The sequence below is a fragment of the Aplidium turbinatum genome, chromosome 18 (genome assembly GCF_918807975.1).
Source record: "Aplidium turbinatum chromosome 18, kaAplTurb1.1, whole genome shotgun sequence".
NCBI lineage: Eukaryota > Metazoa > Chordata > Ascidiacea > Aplousobranchia > Polyclinidae > Aplidium > Aplidium turbinatum.
In genome coordinates this window covers 888,474-910,199 of record NC_137489.1, presented here as the reverse complement: position 1 = coordinate 910,199, position 21,726 = coordinate 888,474, and the positions used below count along the sequence as shown (strand labels likewise).

Sequence of the window (21,726 nt, the reverse complement as noted above, 5' to 3'; positions counted from 1 at the left end):
AACGTCAGATAGCAGAACATCGCGAAGTGATGTCATTACGTTGCATTAACGTCATTTAGTCGTGGAATAACAAGTTGCTACTTGACGTCACAATCACAGACGCTTTATTCTCTTGAGAATAAACGAGGTTCTGGCCATTCCCTGATCAGCCAAAGTGGCATTCGAGTCAGCAGCTCATTGAGAAGGTCTGAGATAAGTTGCCGGTTGCAGTTCAGTGAAATATTTTTTTTTTGCAAACCTTTCCACTTTGAACGTCTTCTAGAATCTAGATCCAGTCACTCTCAGCAAGTGAACTGTGTCAGACTTATCCAAAAGCATAACTTTTGTTACTTTTTTCAAATTGCTTCCGTTTGATATTGAGTTGATCAATTTATAATCTCACGTTGCTTTGTCTCGGAAGTTTAAAAGTTCAAAACGGAGAAGTTTCAAATCTCTCTCAATTTGTCTATTTCATTTTATTTTAACTTATTGAAGTAGTCTCAGCCAAGACAGTTTAGAGATAATCAAAAGTTATATTGGAAAATGTAAAATATTTGAAATTATTAGAAAATGTAATTAAAAAAATAAATAAACTAAACTTGATATCATTTTGTATTGGGTTTGAAAGTTAAGTCGCTGAATAAAAACAAGTGAAAAGGCGAAAGGTCAAATCGGTAACCATGGAAATGGAAGTAGAAGTTGTCGATGACGACATTTACGTCACAATCGGACCGGAAGAGGTGCTCATGATGCTGATGTTGGGGGTCCTTGTTACCTTCCTCTTGCTGCAACTTTACAGGTAGGCTACAACCTCATAGTCACTTACGTTATGGTTCTTGCATCACTGGTGTAAGGGCTCCTGAATGAGCACTCATGCGTGTAAAGTTTAGCTATAAGGCTATCATGCATGCGATCAGTGGCGTACGTAGGATTTTCTTCAAGGGAGCCATTCGAAATATTATTCGAATCGAAACGATATAAAAACAAAATAAAACGCCCATTTACTAATTACTATATGAAAATATTTTTGGGGGGCAATTGGCCCCTGCATGCAAGTGTTGAAATTAACCATTTGAAGATAACCAAATTTTGGAATTTGATTATAAACATTTTGTGAAATCTTAGGCTACTGGTACTGTAATATAGGAAATGTTATTCAAAAAAAATAATCAACTAACAATTTTCTCAATGACTATGAACAATCAAGCCATTTTCAAGGTAAACAGTTAAAAATCTAACCTTTAGTCTGAGTCATATAATTTATTCTCTTCTTCAAATCTTCTCTTCGTCTATTCAATAAGAAACAAACCAAAAATTAAATTTGCATTACGACCTGCTACAGTGGCTGATTCAGAACGTAATTTATGTGTGGGCCTAGGAAATATCTTGGTGGGCTTTCACCAATAATTCCACGGCGGGCCAGCATACAAAAACTTAGTGTTACCGAATATCTCTTAAAAATGCTGTGAAATAGTGATGCCACAGACAATTCAGTGCCACTTTCTTGTTCAAGTGTTAAACATTAATATGTTTTTTTTTCATGAATCTGATTTTGGGTGGGCCTGTACCAATCAGGCCCACCCGGTACATCCACCCCTGCCTGTTCATAAACACCTACTTGACTTTATTGAAACTGGTTGCCAGAAAATTTCACGTTATTACCAGGTGAAAGTTTCTCCAAATAAATAGGCCACGTTTAAGCGTTTCTAAATATACGTGGTAGCCTAGGCCTACATCTTACAATTTGAGGCCCCTAAATCTTGAGGCCCTAGCTTCAGCCTTTCTAGTTTAATGGTAAATCCGGCAATGTCTATGATGAATTCTTCATTGTTATCAAAAAAACCATAATGGCTCAAACAGAATATTAAATCAGCAAAATCTACTAAATTCACTTTTGTACCTGAAAAATCGATTTTCTCCAACCAATTTTTGTTGCGACACCAACTCAGGAAGCAACACATGACGTTTACAAAAAGCAATTTTTGTATTGTTTGCCGACCAGTCCTGATTTCTCTTGTCAAACTCAGCTACGAGAGAACCCTCAAACTGCCATTAGGTTCTTTTGTTGATCCACCAAACTATTGGCCCCCTTCGATAAAGCTTACGTCTTAGAAAAGAATGAATACCTACAAGATTTGATGGAAAGGTTAGGTGAGAAGCAGCCATCACCAATGTCATCATTATTTCGTTTCTTTTTTATTTCTTGCGTACTCTACGTATTCGTTTTGTTCTTCTTCATGGCGTTAATTATCCATTTTAAAAGCGGATAACTTGCTTTCGTATATTCGCGAATTGTACATACATCGGTATGTCTACGCGGCATTTGGCCACGAGAGTGAGGGAGCACTTAGATTTAACTAATTTGAACAAGCAAAGTGCCATTAAAGATCACATATTCGATTGTCAAACATGTTCTAATAACAAACCATCCTTGGAGTCGTTTAGAATTATGCGATGTTATTATAGAATAATGTTTCACCGAATTCGACACTAAAATCCACGAGGCTTTGCTAATAAAATCATACAATCCTCGCCTCAATACACAGTTGTTTGCCTCAGGTGCTTCTTATTTACTCAACGTCTTTTCTCGATAGGCTACGTCATATGATGCGTCTTTGCCTCGTGTAATTTAAACGCCGTGTGATGTGCCTTTCTCCTATGCTATGCCGTTTCATTTTGCATTTCGTTTTTTCAATTCAGTGTTTAGATCAGTTATTCATTTTCAGTGTAGATATGATAAGCAGTTATTTTTTTTTGTTACTTGATAAGGGCTAACGTGTGTATGGCCGAAAACGTTTGTAGCATATAGTTTATGTTCAATTTTAATGGATTATGTTAAATGCCGTGTGGTTGCTTGGTTGTATATGTCTGAAGAAAGTGACCTCTTTACCAACATTGTAAAACAAAAAGAAATGACCAATCACACTAAGTCCGCCCAGTTAGCTCAGTGGTTACGCGCCCGGCTCAAGATCACGCGGCGCTGGTTCGACTCTCGGGGTGTGCACTTGAGCAACGCATTTCAGGACTGCTCTTCCGCCTAGTGAAATACTTTATTCAGCGGCGCCTAGTGAATGGAATAATTTCCTGGCAACAACACTTCAACAATCAGAAAACTTCACTCTGCCAATCTCGGTAAACCGGCCCTGTGTCAAGAGCCTCTACAAGTATGCGAAACTACCAGGAATAACCTATCAAGGCTTTGAGGTTGGAGTCCAAGTAAGTTAATTGGAAACAATATCTTGTATCGGTGGAATAAGCTACTTGGTTTGTTCAGATGCGTAAGAGCGGTACTGGATCCGTACGGCAGCATAGACAAAAACGCGTGGACGGACAACCTCGAAAAAGGGACGCTGCAGAACTTCATGTGACGTCACCACTGCCTTTCGCTACCGATCCAATGAAGACTCGTTTGCAACTAAAAGTTCCAAGTTTCCCGAGACCTCGTTATTGAAATGAAGGAACGTGGGAAACTCCCCGTCCCAATGTTACCTGAAACGCATTTTCGTTTCCAGTGACGTAGCAAGACAGAAAATCTTAGGGGGCCAACAACAACCGTTGGGGGTAAACGTCATTGAACATGAATTACAATTTTAAAACGTATTTTTGTGGAAGGGCATTGCGTGTTCCACCTCGCCTGATGTTCGACGCCATGGCAACGAAAATTGAGCGTAAATAAACCAGAATCTCGTGGTTCTGTGCATTGGTGCGGCACGATGTCATGCATGACCGGCTATTGCCTCAAGTCGCTACGTCACAAAAGAGTTGCATAACAATGACGTCAAGACAAACCAGACGTGGCGAAATATGATTGGTCGACCCCACGAAGCTACACAGTTCACGAATAGGCGTCTACAGCGCTCCAGAAGAATCTCCATCTTGTCAATGAACGGTCCCCTGTGGTGATGGCAACAAGAAGATTGTTTGTATTAGAATGAAACATATGAGTAGCTTACTATACAACAAGCGAGAATAAACAACGAAAAATTTAAAGCGCAATCAATATACGACAGAACAAGCAGACGATGTTTAAACCACTCCATGAAACAGGGTTTCAGGGCAGGTCTCACATAAATACTTCGTCTTGATCGTTTCAGTAAATTCAGTAACTTAAGTTTCAAGTTATTTACCTCGAAACCATCAAGACGTCATCGTGTTAGAATCGCGACATCGCGGTGACTGATCAAACCGGTCTATGGATCAAACACATATTTCCAAACTCGATTGGCACAACTCAAATATAAATGCAACATTTCTGATTGAACATGAAATAAAAGCGACTTCACGATACAACGTGTCATCAGCAAGCAAAGAGTTTCCCAAAAAACATCATTTAATTTCATGTGATCCACGTAGAGATTGCACCATTGGAGGGTTGGGAAAGCGCAGGTGACGAGCAACTGACGTCACAAGCACATGTTAGTCACAGTGTTACGCCATGGTGTTGGTGACATCATCAGCTCACACGAGCTTCGATCCTTTATAGCTGCAATCGATGTAGCGATAGGTGACGATGGAGGATTGCTCGGTGTGCTGCAAATACTGCACCGTCATAGTCGCCCTGTATGATGTCATACACGAATCATTAGTTCACTCCGATGCAAGGTTGCAGATGACAACAAATCAGGGTTGTCGGTATTTTACCCAATTTTACCCAAAACCCGGGTGGGTTTTTTTGAAAAACTCACTTAAAAAAACCCAGAGTATCAAATTTGTCCAATTTTTATTAAGAAAAACGAAAAAAAAGAACAATAACACTACAAGGCACTTAAGTTAAAACAAACTTCAAATTAGGACTTAAGGATGTGATTGTGAAGGAAATTTCCAAGGATAAATTGAAAACACAGTGGATATTTCTGTACACAAAAATCAAGTAATGCCACTTTGTACTACACTAAAACTCATTTATGCAAGAAGGCCTCATAGTTAAACAGCACTAGTGCATTATTTTATTGAGTTATGCCAGCATGTAGGCCTACTGGGAGTGAGAGGCACTTCATTGGTAAAAAGTAGTTTTGAGGTGAAATAAGCATGAATCTACCTGTTTTGCATCTTTTTTAAATAAAACCAAAAAAACGTTTTTTTTTTAAAACCCATGCGGGTTGGGCTTTTTTAAAAGACCCGGGTTTTTCTCAACCCTGCAACAAATTGAAGTGAACGTCATCAGCGGGAAGCGGCTCGAACAGGGATTTTCAACTACGACCGGATTATTACGTCACCATAAGAAACAAGGCACTTACTGCAGCTTGACGACAATGTCGTGAACTTTACGCTTCGGGTTGGTGCACAGGTCTCTGCGGATGAATATTCGTTGGTGAGTGAATTCGTTGAGCGCGTGTGCAGACGTCATGCCATCACGTGAGTTAGAAAGTGATAATTATTCCCTCAAGGGTTGTAAACAGCAAAACACAAGTGAGAGATAGTCAGCTACATCGGCTGCAGTGGTTCTCAAGCTTTCACAGCCCAACTTTACCATCGGTGACACGACGTCTCTATCGCACAGACGCGGTGGCTCAAATGGCTCTCACGGTTGTTTATATTTTAAAGTAAAAACACAGCGGTGGTGCGAACAATGGGTCATTGTGCACTACGGGCTGAACAATGACCTGCCCTAAATATCCCCAATGACCTGCCCAGATCATTGGTCAGCAAATATCATCCGAGACCATTTCACGCTGCAGCCAGCAACTGAACACTCGCAGGGGATCAAAGTATAGAATTTTCAAGTAACGGGAATGAGCTACACAAGCAAGTTACAACTGACTGGGTTGAATCGAAGCGCTTAACCTACCAGCGCTAGTAGACCATACATGTAGCCGCCAAAACAAACGGAAAGTTTTATTATGACATCACAAACCCTATGAAAGTGCTGAAAGCAATTCAGATAATATAATTAACTAGCTTAATGTAACTGGACAGAGTTACCATCCAACAAGAGTTACTTAGCGACACGAGGTTTAAACATATTTCTACCACGGAGGTAACGTGGCAGCAGCGGCTAGTATGGTTGTTGTGGCACTTACGCGACGTAGTTGAGTTGGTTGTTGGAACTGAAGGTGGTTACCACTTCCATCACCAGAGGTTCCTCATTGACACGAGCACCGATGGCAAGAGGCGTGTGAGGCAGTTTGCTGCTCCCCACCAAAACCTTGACATTAACAATCAATTTCATTATCTGTCCGTTAGCAATTTGTTCAAAACATAAGAAAGAATGCCAGTAACACGCTGTGGGTTTCCAAGCAAGAAAGTTGCAGAACAACCGCGCCCGGTATCGCGAGCTTCAGTACCAACCTGGTCGAATGAAGCTTCCAGCTTGAGGCTCGTGATATCGACGTCAAAGTAATTCGCGTTGGAAACCAAGAAGCGATTCTGGACATAAACAAGCAGCGTTAAGTTGCAACTATGCTGATGATGCAACTGTTTGTTCGGACTAACAGAAGTGCGATAAAAGTTGGTCTAATAACAAACGAATAATTCGATGGCAACTTTTCAACACATGTACTTTAGTTAAAGTTACAATCTCTGAATGGTATAATGGTTGCTGACATGTCCCAACTTGTATGGGTATGACGGTTGCTGATACAGTATCTACCAACCTGTATGGGTATGACGGTTGCTGATACAGTATCTACCAACCTGTATGGGTATGATGGTTGTTAACATGTACCAACCTGTATGGGTATGATGGTGATTGACATGTTCTTGTCGATGGAAACATTGAACGACACGATGCGATCCTCGGTGATGGAGACCGATCGAGGCAGGAGGAAGAAAAGGACCAGCCCACTCACGACCGCACATGTGGCAACCGCTACAGCCACATAGATCTTCCTGAGCATGAAGGGGATGGTTATTTCTGCTGATTGGTGGCAAGGATTAGCCTTGCGAAGCACATATCAGCGGCTGTGGAGGAAAGTGCCGTTTATGAAATAAACAATTGAACGTAATCACAGGCTTTAGATGTAGGATTGTACCAAAGCAAAAGTTAACTAACGGTTGTGATGGTCATCAGCATTCATTCATACTTATGATTGCTCAATGCGAAATTTGACAAACAAACAACTCTGGCTGCACCACAAGTCATTGCTAGCAAGGCAGGGGAGCCAGAGACTTTTTTGATATTTTCTTGGAACCGGATTTACAAAAATTTGTTTGCTCTAGCCTCAGTGTTGGTTGGGCCTGCTATAGCAAACTTTTGCTGGTCCAATGGTTGCAGTAAACCACAACAGCTGGTCCAACGGTTGCAGTAAGTCACAACAGCTGGTCCAATGGTTGCACTAAGCCACAACAGCTGGTCCAATGGTTGCAGTAAGCCACAACAGCTGGTCCAATGGTTGCACTAAGCCACAACAGCTGGTCCAATGGTTGCAGTGAGCCACAACAGCTGGTCCAATGGTTGCACTAAGCCACAACAGCTGGTCCAATGGTTGCAGTAAGCCACAACAGCTGGTCCAATAGTTGCAATAAGCCACAACAGCTGGTCCAATGGTTGCAGTAAGCCACAACAGCTGGTCCAATGGTTGCATTAAACCACAACGGCTGGTCCAATGGTTGCAGTAAGCCACAACAGCTGGTCCAATGGTTGCAGTAAGCAACAATAGCTGGTGCAATGGTTGCAGTAAGCCACAACAGCTGGTCCAATGGCTGCAGTAAGCCACAACAGCCAGTCTTCTATAGCGGCAATATCCTATCAACAACTCGTTAATTAATCGCAATAAAGTGACGTCACTCACGTTCTCGACGGCTTGAGTCGTTGGTCGTTATAAGGAATCAACGCCACCAGTTTGTCCTCTTGATCTGTAACAATAGAGGACTGAGGCATGTCAATGCCGTAAAGCACCTAGCAGGAGCACCTTGCCTCAATCGACAAAGGTTTAACAAATGTTTGGCAGATTGCTTCATGGGATAATATTCAGTATCCCAGAATGGAGATGGATTGAAAATAATTTACACAATGCAAAGTTGCATCGCAATCTTCTTGTTGAAAAATTCATGACCAACGAAGGGTAACTGTAAAAATTGAAAACCATATTGGAAACTTATAGTTGATCTCATAAATTTTCAAAATGTTTTACTATTTTTTGTGAGTCTACCATAAAACTACAATAATCTTTGTCCAAGCAGGCCTCATAGCCTAAATGATCTAACTTGACTTTCCAAACGTTACCCAAATAAAACAGGTCTGCTATACATGTTTACTCTAAAATGTATAATATTTGTTGCCAGCCATAACTGTTTATTGGAAGTGCTTCTAGAAAATACCTGTGCATTAAAAAACTGTTTATTTTTAAATAGTTTGATCTGGCAACACTGTTGTGGGGCAACTTTGGGAGCTTCTCCTAAACGCATGAGAAAAAATTATAATTACTTTTTATTCGTCAGAAAACCAAAATCTGCAAATCTCAAGCATCAAACCTTTTGTACTCAAAAGTGGCCTTGAACCGATCAAAATAGACTCACGTTTTGCGATGGTTCCGGTTCCGTTACATGTCGGGCAAGTTCGGCCATCCTTCCCAACAAACTCAACGTACGTGAAGTCATCGCCGCCGTTGCCTTCGTTCAATAATTAAAATGTATCAGATTCAACGATATGACGTAGTCAATAGAAGAACATCATTCTTGTAAATGAATCAAATCATCAGAGTTACCGACCGAAAAGCACAAATGACGCAAGACTTGGTTATTTCTTTGAAAAATGAAATCTCAAACGATTAAGTTTAAACAAAAGCATTAAGTCTACATTATTCTCAAATCAAAGCGTTACGTAATTATTATTATATCAAAATATTTACGTAGCTTTCTCCACAGTTCAGCAAAACTGTATAGTTGCATGCATGCAGTATGCACTGTGCCTTCAAGCTCTAAACTTACCATAAAAAGTTCCAAATTTCATCAGAGCAAAAAGTAGCTGATAAGGTAACACAGCATACAAATGTAACCCTCAACAAGTTAACAACGTTGTTGGCAATTGCCGATTGTCAAATTCAAAAGCTGTCTGAGGAAGTGAGGGTAGGGTTTTGGGTACCCTAAGTCCCCAGTGTAGGGTTTTGCCTATCTGACGCTGCCTTTTGTTATTATAAATATATTTAATCTGTCTAGCCTAGGGGTATGATTTGGCTACCTACAAAAGTTACACAAGTTAATTGGAACATTAAATATATTCGTTCTAAATAAAAATTACAATTACAAGTTCGGGAAATTGAGAAATATGTCTAACCAATTTAGTTTATTGCAACCGGTGTCAGAAGAGCAACATTCCCCAATCCCCAGTCGTGAATTTTACCTTCTCGTTCTGCCGTTGTTCAGTCGGTTCTGAGTGTGTGTCTTTTTCAATTCCCCGCTTATTTCATAATATACCGGTAATATATACCTTTTTATCAGTAATAGCCTATCGTGAGAGTTATGAAAGCAAAACCGGTTACACAGTTGTGTCGCTTTAGAAATACCAATGTGTTGAGCTAAATTCTGTGTTCAACAAGGGGTGTAACCCAATGTCTCAAAAACTCATGAATTTTTGATATAAGGTGCACTTGAATGAGCTAAATCTAATAAAAGAAATTTCAGTGAAATCCATCAAGAAATGGCGGAGCTACACTAATTTGATTATACCACTAGAGGCGCTGTGCGCGATAAGATAAAAACACAAATATTGATAAAATTTGCAGTTGTGATGCTAGGAACATAGCAAAGGTGTTAGAAAAAGGTAGAAGCGACAAAACGCGAACGTTAAAACGTGCTTGTGACCGAAGTAAGTTATTGAGTTGAAAGAAATTTGGCAAGGTTGCATCACCTTCAGAAAAATTTAAGATATGAAGGAAAATTAAAACAAAGAAAATGTTACAAAAAAAAATAATGTTTATGTCTATAAGTTAGTACTTTTGAATAGTTAAAATCATAGGCGCCTAACTATTTTTTTGGCCGTGGGGGCGAAAGCGTGTTTCATCAGCAGCAACGTAAATTCAGCGAAATGTCACGCAGATGGATGACGTAATTATGTCGTCACACTAGGATTGCTTTTAGTGCCACACTCGGAGTTATCGCTACGTTCGACCTACCGTTAATTATTATAAACAAAGCTCGACCAAAACACATGCTATGCGTCTGCGTTGGCTAGCGGTTGATGGACTGCGACTCTTTAAGCTAAGCGCAACATAAAGTTTAGCAACGAACTAGATTTATTAGCATGAAACAAGAGACGAAAAGGTTTACTACAAGGTATACTGTAAATGGAATGAAAATACTAACTTGATCATATGCTTGAAAATATACCTGTTGAAAGCAAAATCATTCATGTTTACAGCAATTCAACAGCACGTCACTTTTAATAAATTTAAAAGTTGCTGACATCCGTAAACAGCCCTTGAAAAATAGTTACAGAGAGACGTTTGATTAAGTTTTCGGCTTGACATTGCTCCCTTTTCACTACAATATCGCTGACCAGCTTTCAAGTTTCAATTCGCTGTAATACGCCCGTTTTCGTGTTGCAGATAAAACAAAAGATGCGCATATTCTCCGCCTTTGATCGGGTTTCTATGGCAACGGTCGTGTGTGCGCCATGCAGTTTGCGCGAGTCCGTTGTTGTGTTGATTATGCCGCGTATGCGCAATGCGGTTTGTACCAGCCCTTGTTACGTTGGTTAGTGGTAACCTCGGGCCGAGACTTCAAGTTCATTTTCACAGCAACCGATTCACTGCCGCGACAATTCTCTGCAGAGGTTTCGACTTTCGAAAGCGACAGCGAGGCTGTTTGCAAGCGCATTAAGTTAAACGCACGCTGCGTCAACGTAGCAAATTATGTTGTTTTTGGGTGCATTCAACATCTGATGACATTGAATCGACGCAAAATGGTAGATTTTTGCTATGTCACAGGCAGCAAAATCAGTCGTTTTTACATTGATTCAACGTCTGCAGACGTTAAATCAACGTAAAAATGACAGCTTTTTTTGTCTGGGGTGGGATTGTAGCATGCTACTCGTTCTAGTGATTATTTACTGCGAAGCTGTTGCGGTTTGCATTTAAAAATGTTTTCCTGCTGCCGATCGCTAGTTTATCTATTGTTTTATGTATCAATGCAGCATAAAAAGTTGCTCCCACGCGGAAATATGCGTGGGGGCCTGGCCCCCAGGGCGTAGGCGCCTATGGTTAAAATGATTAGTTTGGATCAACAAATGTGTGACCTACACTCCTACAGCTTAGATTGAAAGGAAATTATCGGGTAGGCTACCGTAGCCTAGTTATCCCGACCAGCAAAAATTTGTTCCAAGAACCCAGTTAGCCTAACAGTTCATTTTTACATTGTAGTAACAGAATGAAAAGGCTAACCAAATGTGTGGCCTATCGTTTTAACGTCGCTAAACGTTGAAATCGTGTAGAAAAGGGAGCTTTTCCTGACTAGGATACTTTGAAACTGAGAAACATTCACAGAAGCCCTACGATACGTTGCATTTTTAAAATAATGTATTCAGACGTTGAATCAATGTACAAATGAAATGTTATGCTAAATGGGTTCTTGGAACAAATCGTAGAGCTTCTGTGAATGTTTCTCAGTTTCAAAGTATCCTAGTCAGGAAAAGCTCCCTTTTCTACACGATTTCAACGTTTAGCGACGTTAACACGATAGGCCACACATTTGTTTAGCTTTTTCATTCTGTTACTACAATGTAAAAATGAACTGTGTTCTTGGAACAAATTTTTGCTGGTCGGGATAACTAGGCTACGGTAGCCTACCCGATAATTTCCTTTCAATCCAAGCTGTAGGCCACACATTTGTTGGTCCAAACTAATCATTTTAACTATTCAAAAGTACTAATTTATAGACATAAACATGATCTTTTTTTTTTGTAACATTTTCTTTGTTTTATTTTTCCTTCATATCTTAAATTTTTCTGAAAGTGTTGCGACCTTGCCAAATTTCTTTCAACTGAATAACTTACTTCGGTCACAAGCACGTTTTAACGTTCGCGTTTTGTCGCTTCTACCTTTTTCCACACCTTTGCTATGTTGACGTGTATTGTTTTTGATATCATGATCAGAAATAAAAACAACTGAACTGACATGACGAATTCAAGCACGTTTTAACGTTCGCGTTTTGTCGCTTCTACCTTTGCTATGTTGACGTGTATTGTTTTTCATATGATGGTCAGAAATAAAAACAACTGAACTGACATGACGAATTTTAATTTAATAGTTCAAACATTTTCTTTTTATTCCTTTCTGCACGATTTCAACGTTTAGCGACGTTAAAGCGATGTAAAAACGGCAATTATAATTAGGCTACGTACCCGATAATTTCCTTTCAAAAATTTCAAAAACTCGCCGAATAGGGCACTCGCCGAATCGGACTAGTCGAATCGGACTCGCCGAATAGTAGCAGACCCCCATTTTTGGGGGTGTAGAATTCAAAAATGAGGTCAAATTAAGCAAAAAAGACTTGCAAATGGGTCAAAACTGGGATTTTATTTTCAAAAGTGACCCATTTCAAGCGCGTGCCCTCCGAAAAGGGGATGATGTTTCAAAAAAATAAAAATAGGAAAATGACCTTCGGGAATCAAGGAATCATGTCCAATATTCAAAATAGGTGCCCCAATGCGTTGAAAAAAACTTGTAAAAACTGTTTGAAAAATTGTAAAAACTTTTCATGTTTGAATTTGATCACTAAATTACAGTATTTTGTGCTATTTCAGAGTTTTTTTTCATTGCAATTTTAAAATTTGAAATTTGTCTATAAAACGCATTGAGGCACCTATTTTGAATATTGGACATGATTGATACCTTGATTCCCGAAGGTCAATTTCCTATTTTTATTTTTTCGAAACATTGTCCCCTTTTCGGAGGGCACGTGCTTGAAATGGGTCACTTTTGAAAATAAAATCCCAGTTTTGACCCATTTGCAAGTCTTTTTTGCTTAATTTGACCTCATTTTTGAATTCTACATCCCGAAAAATGGTACATTACCAGTTTTCGCCACATTCCTAGCATTAAAACTGCAAATTTTATCAATATTTGTATTTTTACCTTATCACGCACAGTGCCTCTAGTGGTAAAATCAAATCAGTGTAGCTCCGCCATTTCTCGATGGATTTCACTGAAATTTCTTTTATCAGATTTAGCTCATTTAAGTGCACCTTATATCAAAAATTCATGAGTTTTTGAGACATTGGGTTACAAATTGCAATTTTCTTGTTGAAATATAATGATTTGACCCGTTAGTGACATTAATTTAACAGGAAGCGTGACCTAAGTTTCGTGAGAACAGAACTTAGGTTTTGAATTTGCAGCGTTGAAATGCATTTTGGAATTCTGATAAGTTTCGGTTAAATGTCAAAATATAAATTTGTTGCTTAAAGACAAACTCTACATGTTACAAGAAAACCCAAAAACACGACATTAATTAACAGATCTTTGCAACCACGGATTTTTACAAACTCGAATCTCTAACGGATTTTTTATTTTGAGGATTTGACCGTCGGGAAGAAGCTCTGGTAGACCATGCTTGGTTGCCAGGAAAATAAAGGAGCTTAGAGTGTAGAACAAACCCTCAGCAAGTTAACAACCTATGTTAGGGTGCGTCGTGTGTCCCCAAAATTTAAAAAAATGATTGAAAACAAAATTTGTTCAGCAAATTTGTTTCAAGTTTTGTTTAATTTGCTGTAAAGTCCATTTTATAATCTGTAAGTCCATCCGTTTAAATGTTTGCACATTTTCCATTGAACCACAAATATAGTTGGGGCACATGATGCACCCTAACCTATGTACTTACCTTGCCCGCTGGGGTCAAGGGTGGCTCCATAACCACCGGTCTGACTATTAGTCCTGTGAGAATTTAAACTTGAATTTTCCGCAGGGATGGTGGAGTCATCTTTGTCTTCTTGCTTCATCAGTCGGAATGATGAATTTCCCATCACACAGCACAACAAGCAATATCACATCCCTATTCTGGCAGAAAAACCTTACAGCTGTGATAAAGGTTACAGGTCATTTCAAGCCATATAGGAAATTTCCCAATTAAAAAAAAAAATTTACTATCTACCTCAGCTTTAAATCACAAACTCAGCAACAATTTCTTGTCAGTGAAATTCTTTTTCAAATGAATTGACACCTCTGCAGCATCTGCACAATAAAACCACGACGGCTAATGTCCAACTTAAAACATCCAGCTAATATTTTAAAATGTTTTCAAAGGCTTATTTCAGTTGTTTTATTTTTTTCTCGTTTTGAGGTTTGGTAGTTTAAGTTTGTTGTGTACAACTTCTAGCAGTTTGTTTATAAATTATTATTATATTCTATATGTATATACAATACATATATATTTAATTATTATTAATTTATAAATTATATATAGGTGGGTGGGTAGCTCCATTCCATATTCAGTGGTGGGTGGGTAGCTCCTACTGAGCATCGGGAGATGAGAAGATAAGGTTGTCATCATACTAGGCCTTTGGCACAAACAAGAGTAGGGCGGTCACTGGTCAGTTCATGTCTCTCGGTCTCTTACCTTTCGAAATTATGCCCACCCAACTTATTACACCTAGGTAGAGGTGAGCAGTATTTACCAACAACCAGCTTAAGCCGGGTGAATTATTGGAAAGCCAACGCCTTGTAAGATGCGCCATCCCACCGCAGGTTGAGGATAAAAGTAACCGATGTGTTATCCAAGGTTTTCTGTTCAACTGATCAATCTTATTTACAATAAAGTTTTTCAAATGAAGCTTGTGTATTGATTACGTCAGTAATTTTGTTTGCAAGTTTGAAATTTACGTTGAGGATATTGAGTGACAATTCAGACAATGAAAATTCAAGTTCGTGAGCATCAAGGTATTGAACAAACGACTTACATCACAATGTGAGGAATCAAAAGCTTCAGAAAATTAATTCACTGATTTACAACACAACGTGACATCAGCTCGTCATATAAATGAGCAAAACTTGACACTTTACTAACTTCACACCCTGTTGGACTTGGGTCTGCTACTATTCGGCGAGTCCGATTCGACTAGTCCGATTCGGCGAGTTCCCTATTCGGCGAGAGCCCTTTTCGGCGAGTGCCCTATTCGGCGAGTTTTTGAAATTTTTGAAAGAAAATTATCGGATACCGTAGCTTAATTATAATTGCCGTTTTTACATCGTTTTAACGTCGCTAAACGTTGAAATCGTGCAGAAAGGAATAAAAAGAAAATGTTTGAACTATTAAATTAAAATTCGTCATGTCAGTTCAGTTGTTTTTATTTCTGACCATCATATCAAAAACAATACACGTCAACATAGCAAAGGTAGAAGCGACAAAACGCGAACGTTAAAACGTGCTTGAATTCGTCATGTCAGTTCAGTTGTTTTTATTTCTGATCATGATATCAAAAACAATACACGTCAACATAGCAAAGGTGTAGAAAAAGGTAGAAGCGACAAAACGCGAACGTTAAAACGTGCTTGTGACCGAAGTAAGTTATTGAGTTGAAAGAAATTTGGCAAGGTCGCAACACTTTCAGAAAAATTTAAGATATGAAGGGAAAAAAAAACAAAGAAAACGTTACAAAAAAAAAAAAAAAATAGATCATGTTTATGTCTATAAGTTAGTACTTTTGAATAGTTAAAATGATTAGTTTGGACCAACAAATGTGTGGCCTACAGCTTGGATTGAAAGGAAATTATCGGGTAGGCTACCGTAGCCTAGTTATCCCGACCAGCAAAAATTTGTTCCAAGAACACAGTTCATTTTTACATTGTAGTAACAAAATGAAAAGGCTAAACAAATGTGTGGCCTATCGTGTTAACGTCGCTAAACGTTGCAATCGTGTAGAAAAGGGAGCTTTTGCTGACTAGGATACTTTGAAACTGAGAAACATTCACAGAAGCCCTACGATTTGTTCCAAGAACCCATTTAGCATAACATTTCATTTGTACATTGATTCAACGTCTGAATACATTATTTTAAAAATGCAACGTATCGTAGGGCTTCTGTGAATGTTTCTCAGTTTCAAAGTATCCTAGTCAGGAAAAGCTCCCTTTTCTACATGATTTCAACGTTTAGCGACGTTAAAACGATAGGCCACACATTTGGTTAGCCTTTTCATTCTGTTACTACAATGTAAAAATGAACTGTTAGGCTAACTGGGTTCTTGGAACAAATTTTTGCTGGTCGGGATAACTAGGCTACGGTAGCTTACCCGATAATTTCTAAGCTGTAGGAGTGTAGGTCACACATTTGTTGATCCAAACTAATCATTTTAACCATAGGCGCCTACGCCCTGGGGGCCAGGCCCCCACGCATATTTCCGCGTGGGAGCAACTTTTTATGCGGCATTGATACATAAAACAATAGATAAACTAGAGATCGGCAGCAGAAAAACATTTTTAAAAGCAAACCGCAACAGCTTCGCAGTAAATAATCACTAGAACGAGTAGCGATGCTGCAGTCCCACCCCAGACAAAAAAAGCTGTCATTTTTACGTTGATTTAACGTCTGCAGACGTTGAATCAATGTAAAAATGACTGATTTTGCTGCCTGTGACATAGCAAAAATCTACCGTTTTGTGTCGATTCAATGTCATCAGATGTTGAATGCACTCAAAAACAACATAATTTGCTACGTTGACGCAGCGTGAGTTTAACTTAATGCGCTTGCAAACAGCCTCGCTGTCGCTTTCGAAAGTCGAAACCTCTGCAGAGAATTGTCGCGGCAGTGAATCGGTTGCTGTGAAAATGAACTTGAAGTCTCGGCCCGAGGTAACCACTAACCAACGTAACAAGGGCTGGTACAAACCGCATTGCGCACACGCGGCATAATCAACACAACAACGGACTCGCGCAAACTGCATGGCGCACACACGACCGTTGCCATAGAAACCCGATCAAAGGCGGAGAATATGCGCATCTTTTGTTTTATCTGCAACACGAAAACGGGCGTATTACAGCGAATTGAAACTTGAAAGCTGATCAGCCATAAGTTGCGATATTGTAGTGAAAAGGGAGCAATGTCAAGTCGAAAACTTAATCAAACGTCTCTCTGTAACTATTTTTCAAGGGCTGTTTACGGATGTCAGCAACTTTTAAATTATTAAAAGTGACGTGCTGTTGAATTGATGTAAACATGAATGATTTTGTTTTCAACAGGTATATTTTCAAGCATATGATCAAGTTAGTATTTTCATTCCATTTACAGTATACCTTTTAATAAACCTTTGCGTCTCTTGTTTCATGCTAATAAATCTAGTTCGTTGCTAAACTTTATGTTGTGCTTAGCTTAAAGAGTCGCAGTCCATCAACCGCTAGCCAACACAGACGCATAGCATGCGTTTTGGTCGAGCTTTGTTTATAATAATTAACGGTAGGTCGAACCTAGCGATAACTCCGAGTGTGGCAATAAAAGCAATCCTAGTGTGACGACATAATTACGTCATCCATCTGCGTGACATTTCGCCGAAATTACCTTGCTGCTGATGAAACACGCTTTCGCCCCCACGGCCAAAAAAATAGTTAGGCGCATATGATTTTAACTATTCAAAAGTACTAACTTATAGACATAAACATTATTTTTTTTTGTAACATTTTCTTCGTTTTATTTTTCCTTCATATCTTAAATTTTTCTGAAGGTGTTTAATAAAAACAGCTGAACTGACATGACGAATTTTAATTTAATAGTTCAAACATTTTTTTTTATTTCTTTCTGCACGATTTCAACGTTTAGCGACGTTAAAACGATGTAAAAACGGCAACTGTAATTAGGCTACGGTACCCGATAATTTTCTTTTAAAAATTTCAAAAACTCGCCGAATAGGGCACTCGCCGAAAAAGGCTTTCGCCGAATAGGGAACTCGCCGAATCGGACTAGTCGAATTGGACTCGCCGAATCGGACTCGCCGAAACGGGCCATTCCGGTTGGACTTTGGTCTCTTCATTTGGCCAGCATGCTCTTGTTAGATGCCATTTAACCTAAAAAACTCTTTAACAACGTCAGACAGGCTTACTCAGAAAGTTCTGGAAGTATATATTGTTTAAACAAACTGTGGTAGCTTAGCCTTCAATAACCCAAACACAAAAATGTGAAAACTAGATGCAGGGTTATTGTGTTATATGCATCATCACCGATAGTTGCTGCTATTCAATATTCATGCACAGGCATTTAAATTCTAAAGAGATTGAGACGTTGCATGAGATAAAACTGTTAAGCTACTTCACCTGGCAACGTTTTTGAATACTTTATTAATTTTACCACAACATTTTCCAATAACTAAAGCCAGTGTAAAAGCAAACAAAGCTCAATAGATTTTACAAGTGAAGTGCATGTTTTCATTGTACACAATGCAAGCACTGTGTCACTGAGCAAACATTCCAAAGCTATGCTGTCTCTCAATCACGAGTTGAAACCTTTCACACAAAAGGCATAGGTTGGTAAATAAATCATTGCACAAAAGATCAAAGCATGTAATCAGTAACTACCTTACGGTATTGCATAAATTCATTGTCAGGATATCTATATGACTATTTCAAATACTTAAACGAAACATTGAGCAATTTGAAGAACTCCTAAAGAACATGCCAAGTAAAATCTCTCACCATTTACCTGGGTGACTGCACAGTGCGCATAGTCGAAAGGACATCAATTTGACATAGCTTGACAACACAAGGCTATGTCCTCGCAGGACACTTGATGAAAGAAGATGAAACAATAACTGCATGCCTTCGCACTGCTTCCAGCTATTTGTATTTCAAGCAGTTATACTATATATTACATTATACATGCCATAAAATAAAATGATTGCTTGTTATTATTACCAATGATACAACCATAAGTGGTAAGAATCTATACACCTCTTCTTCTCGCAATATTATTTCAAAGAAAACATCAGTAAAAACAGTTACATTTTTACAAATCCCAGTTCAGACCTTCCATCTGCCAAAGCAAAACCCGCAGTATATAGTTTGAATGCGTATTTCTGACCATCACAGTGAAGACAATGCCATCATAGCAGAGGTCTAGGGTAAGGCTAGCAACAAAATGCAAATGTTAAATTCTGCACACAAGTTGTTTCTAAACTGAACACATCTAGACAAAGCAGCAGGAGTCCCAGTGCAGAATAAACTACTTTCACACTGTGCTCAGTTCGGGTAGGTAATTGCAACTGAGAGATCAATACCACGGTTACTTGTCAACCACAGTTTCCAGTGGGATCTGACAAATTTCGTTCAACAGTTGCTCGTCGTCATCGTCGTGTGCGCCTCTGGGGATGAGGGTCAATCCTTTTAATACCCCTGATTTACGATGTTCCTAAACTATGCTGGAAGGCTACTAGAAAGCAGTCAGCCTTTGGCTTCATCATCCAAAATATGCAGACCTTTCACTCCATTAGGTGGATTGAAGATGGTGCAATCACTGGTGATATAGTCAGTCTATCAGCACTACATTCAGGGCAGCACTAAAAGGCGGAAACGCGGAAATAAGCCAAAATAACTTCAGAATTAAAACAGTCATAATATTTAATGATCTCACAATTGCTTCTAAATAATATCTTTCAATGATATATTTTAACATAAGAAAATGTTCGGTATTGAGTTGTGGCTAAAAATCGCATTTCCACCTTTTTCCTATTTCAATAAATTCCATTAAATTTTGAAATTTACTCCAATAACTGTGGAATTAAAACAGTCAAAGTATTTAATGACCTCACAATTGCTTCTAAACAATATCTTTCCATGATATTTCAACATAAAAGTAGGTTCGGTGGTGAGTTGTTGTTAAAAATCGTATTTCTGCCTTTTTCCTGTTTAAATAAATTCCTTTCAATTTTCGAAATTTACTCCAATAACTGTGGAATTAAAACAGTCAAAGTATTTAATGACCTCACAATTGCTTCTAAACAATATCTTTCAATGATATTTCAACATAAAAGTAGGTTCGGTGGTGAGTTGTTGTTAAAAATCGCATTTCCGCCTTTTTCCATGTTGCAACATTTCATGATGAAGTTATCGCTATGTTAAACAATATGGACCCCAAGATCGTATTTCCGCGTTTTTATACTTCGGCATTAAATCGCTACTTCTGCGGACAATACGCCATTTCACGCCCGGCTTATTTCCGCGTTCCACATTTCCGCCTTTTAGTGTTGCCCCTACATTCACAATAGGAAGAAGCCATTTCCCATATTGGTGCATAGTTGAGCGTAAAAGCCTGACGCCTGTATGGAGATGGTTGTGCATTTGTGCAACCATGGCTATCTCTGTAATGTCAAGCCGACGAGATGGGTGTCGGTGTAACAGACACTGCTGATTAGCAGGCCGCCCATACACAGTCGTCAGTAGGATGGCAATACTCCTGGGCATGATTGAATGGCGAGGAGTGACTAGGGCACGAGGTATTCACTATTGATTCATTTATTGACTTATTTTAAGTCGAGTGCAACCTAATTCAGACCATGAACAGTTCGTACCGTCAGTTCGTACCTTGAAAAGATCGAGAGAAAAAATAAAAAAGTCGCTGATCGCAGTTTCCGCACGGTTAGGGTTTCGCAGTATCGGTAGTTAGGGTATCAGAGTATCGGTGTCCGCAAACAAACAAACTGAAAAGAATGAGAGAAAAAAATAGAACATCGCTGATTGCAGTTTTCGTTGTTCCGCAAACATTTTTTAATTTATGGTAATGATCCTAAGAGTTTGCCAAGTCGCTGATTGCAGTTTCTGCAAACATTTTAAAAGGGTTAGGGTTGATCGGAGTTTCCACTAACATTTTAAAAGGGTTAGGGTGTTTCCGCAAACAAACAAACTCAACAGATCGAGAGAAAAAATAAAACCAAGCCGAAGTCGCTGATTGCAGTTTCCGTTTTTCCGCAAACATTTTAAAATTTCCGGTAATGATCCTGAGAGTTTGCCGAAGTGGTTGATCGTAGTTTCTGCAAACATTTTAAAAGGGTTAGGGTTGATCGAAGTTTCCGCAAACATTTTAAAAGGGTTGGGGTTGATCGGAGTTTCCGCAAACATTTAAAAATTTCAATTAACGATCCTAAGAGTTTTCGTTTGCTTGCAGAAAATTTTAAAATGTTTGCGGAAACTGCGATCACTGACTTCGGCTTTTTTATTTTTTTCTCTCGATCTTTTCAAGGTACAAACTGACGGTACGAATTGTTCATGGTACGAATTAAGTTGAATCCTTTTTAAGTCAATAACGCTAAACGACAGAATCCAACAAGAACACCAAATCAAAACACCAGAACAACTAACGATTCCACCACCAGAACTCAGTACAATAGGCTGTCCTCCTACATGGATAGCTTAGGTTGGTCAAAAGGTAGAGAAGGACATTTGACCTCAATATGTGCTCAGGCATGCTGTAGGCTCACATCATGTCAGTATTATTATGCAAAAACGTCAAGTCGGGAAACGTCAAATCAAATGATAAACATTATGAAGGCGGCAGCAATAAAACAAAACAAATTGCAAACTAAAACTCTCAAATTAAACGTTACCGTATACACAATTAATTCCAGGCATGTTTCAAACCTTTCAAGGTTTTGCCACGTTTTCACATTCATTGACGTGCTGGTAGGCCTATATCGACTATTGTAGTTAGTAGTATCTTTTTCGTCCCAGACTGCTTTCCATTCAATGGCTCCAAATGGATGAAAAAAATTACATACGGTACATAGCCTACTGGTAGCCTACTACCACAAGACTTCAACAATCGGAAACTTCATTACTGTCAACCTCGATGAGCGGGCTTGCATCAGTGGTTCAAACTTCTACAAGCATGCAAAACTGCCAG

General features: G+C 39.0%; 2 protein-coding genes across 2 annotated transcripts; one reads left to right on the top strand and one right to left on the bottom strand.

The window, feature by feature from the left end:
* Positions 1 to 617: 617 nt before the first annotated feature.
* Positions 618 to 4,288, top strand: LOC145787505 (cortexin-2-like). Its single transcript, XM_082599261.1, has 2 exons — positions 618 to 778; positions 3,254 to 4,288. The coding sequence occupies exons 1-2, from the start codon at positions 660 to 662 to the stop codon at positions 3,345 to 3,347; spliced, it is 213 nt and encodes a 70-aa protein (XP_082455387.1). The 5' UTR covers positions 618 to 659; the 3' UTR covers positions 3,348 to 4,288.
* LOC145787504 (transmembrane protein 106B-like) lies at positions 4,172 to 13,925 on the bottom strand. The gene is made up of 8 exons (XM_082599260.1): positions 13,735 to 13,925; positions 8,437 to 8,529; positions 7,710 to 7,773; positions 6,648 to 6,807; positions 6,268 to 6,345; positions 6,000 to 6,124; positions 5,217 to 5,270; positions 4,172 to 4,537 (listed from the first exon to the last, which is right to left on the bottom strand). The coding sequence occupies exons 1-8, from the start codon at positions 13,874 to 13,876 to the stop codon at positions 4,438 to 4,440; spliced, it is 816 nt and encodes a 271-aa protein (XP_082455386.1). The 5' UTR covers positions 13,877 to 13,925; the 3' UTR covers positions 4,172 to 4,437.
* Positions 13,926 to 21,726: the final 7,801 nt, after the last annotated feature.

Excerpts from the sequence above, each read along its gene's own strand:
- LOC145787505 (XM_082599261.1), top strand. The coding sequence starts at position 660 with ATGGAAATGGAAGTAGAAGTTGTCGATGACGACATTTACGTCACAATC. Across the intron at positions 779-3,253 it reads CTCTTGCTGCAACTTTACAG|ATGCGTAAGAGCGGTACTGG; the intron begins GTAGGCTACAAC and ends TGGTTTGTTCAG.
- LOC145787504 (XM_082599260.1), bottom strand. The coding sequence starts at position 13,876 with ATGGGAAATTCATCATTCCGACTGATGAAGCAAGAAGACAAAGATGAC. Across the intron at positions 7,774-8,436 it reads AACCGGAACCATCGCAAAAC|ATCAAGAGGACAAACTGGTG; the intron begins GTGAGTCTATTT and ends CTATTGTTACAG. Across the intron at positions 6,808-7,709 it reads CGACTCAAGCCGTCGAGAAC|GAAGATCTATGTGGCTGTAG; the intron begins GTGAGTGACGTC and ends CTTCATGCTCAG.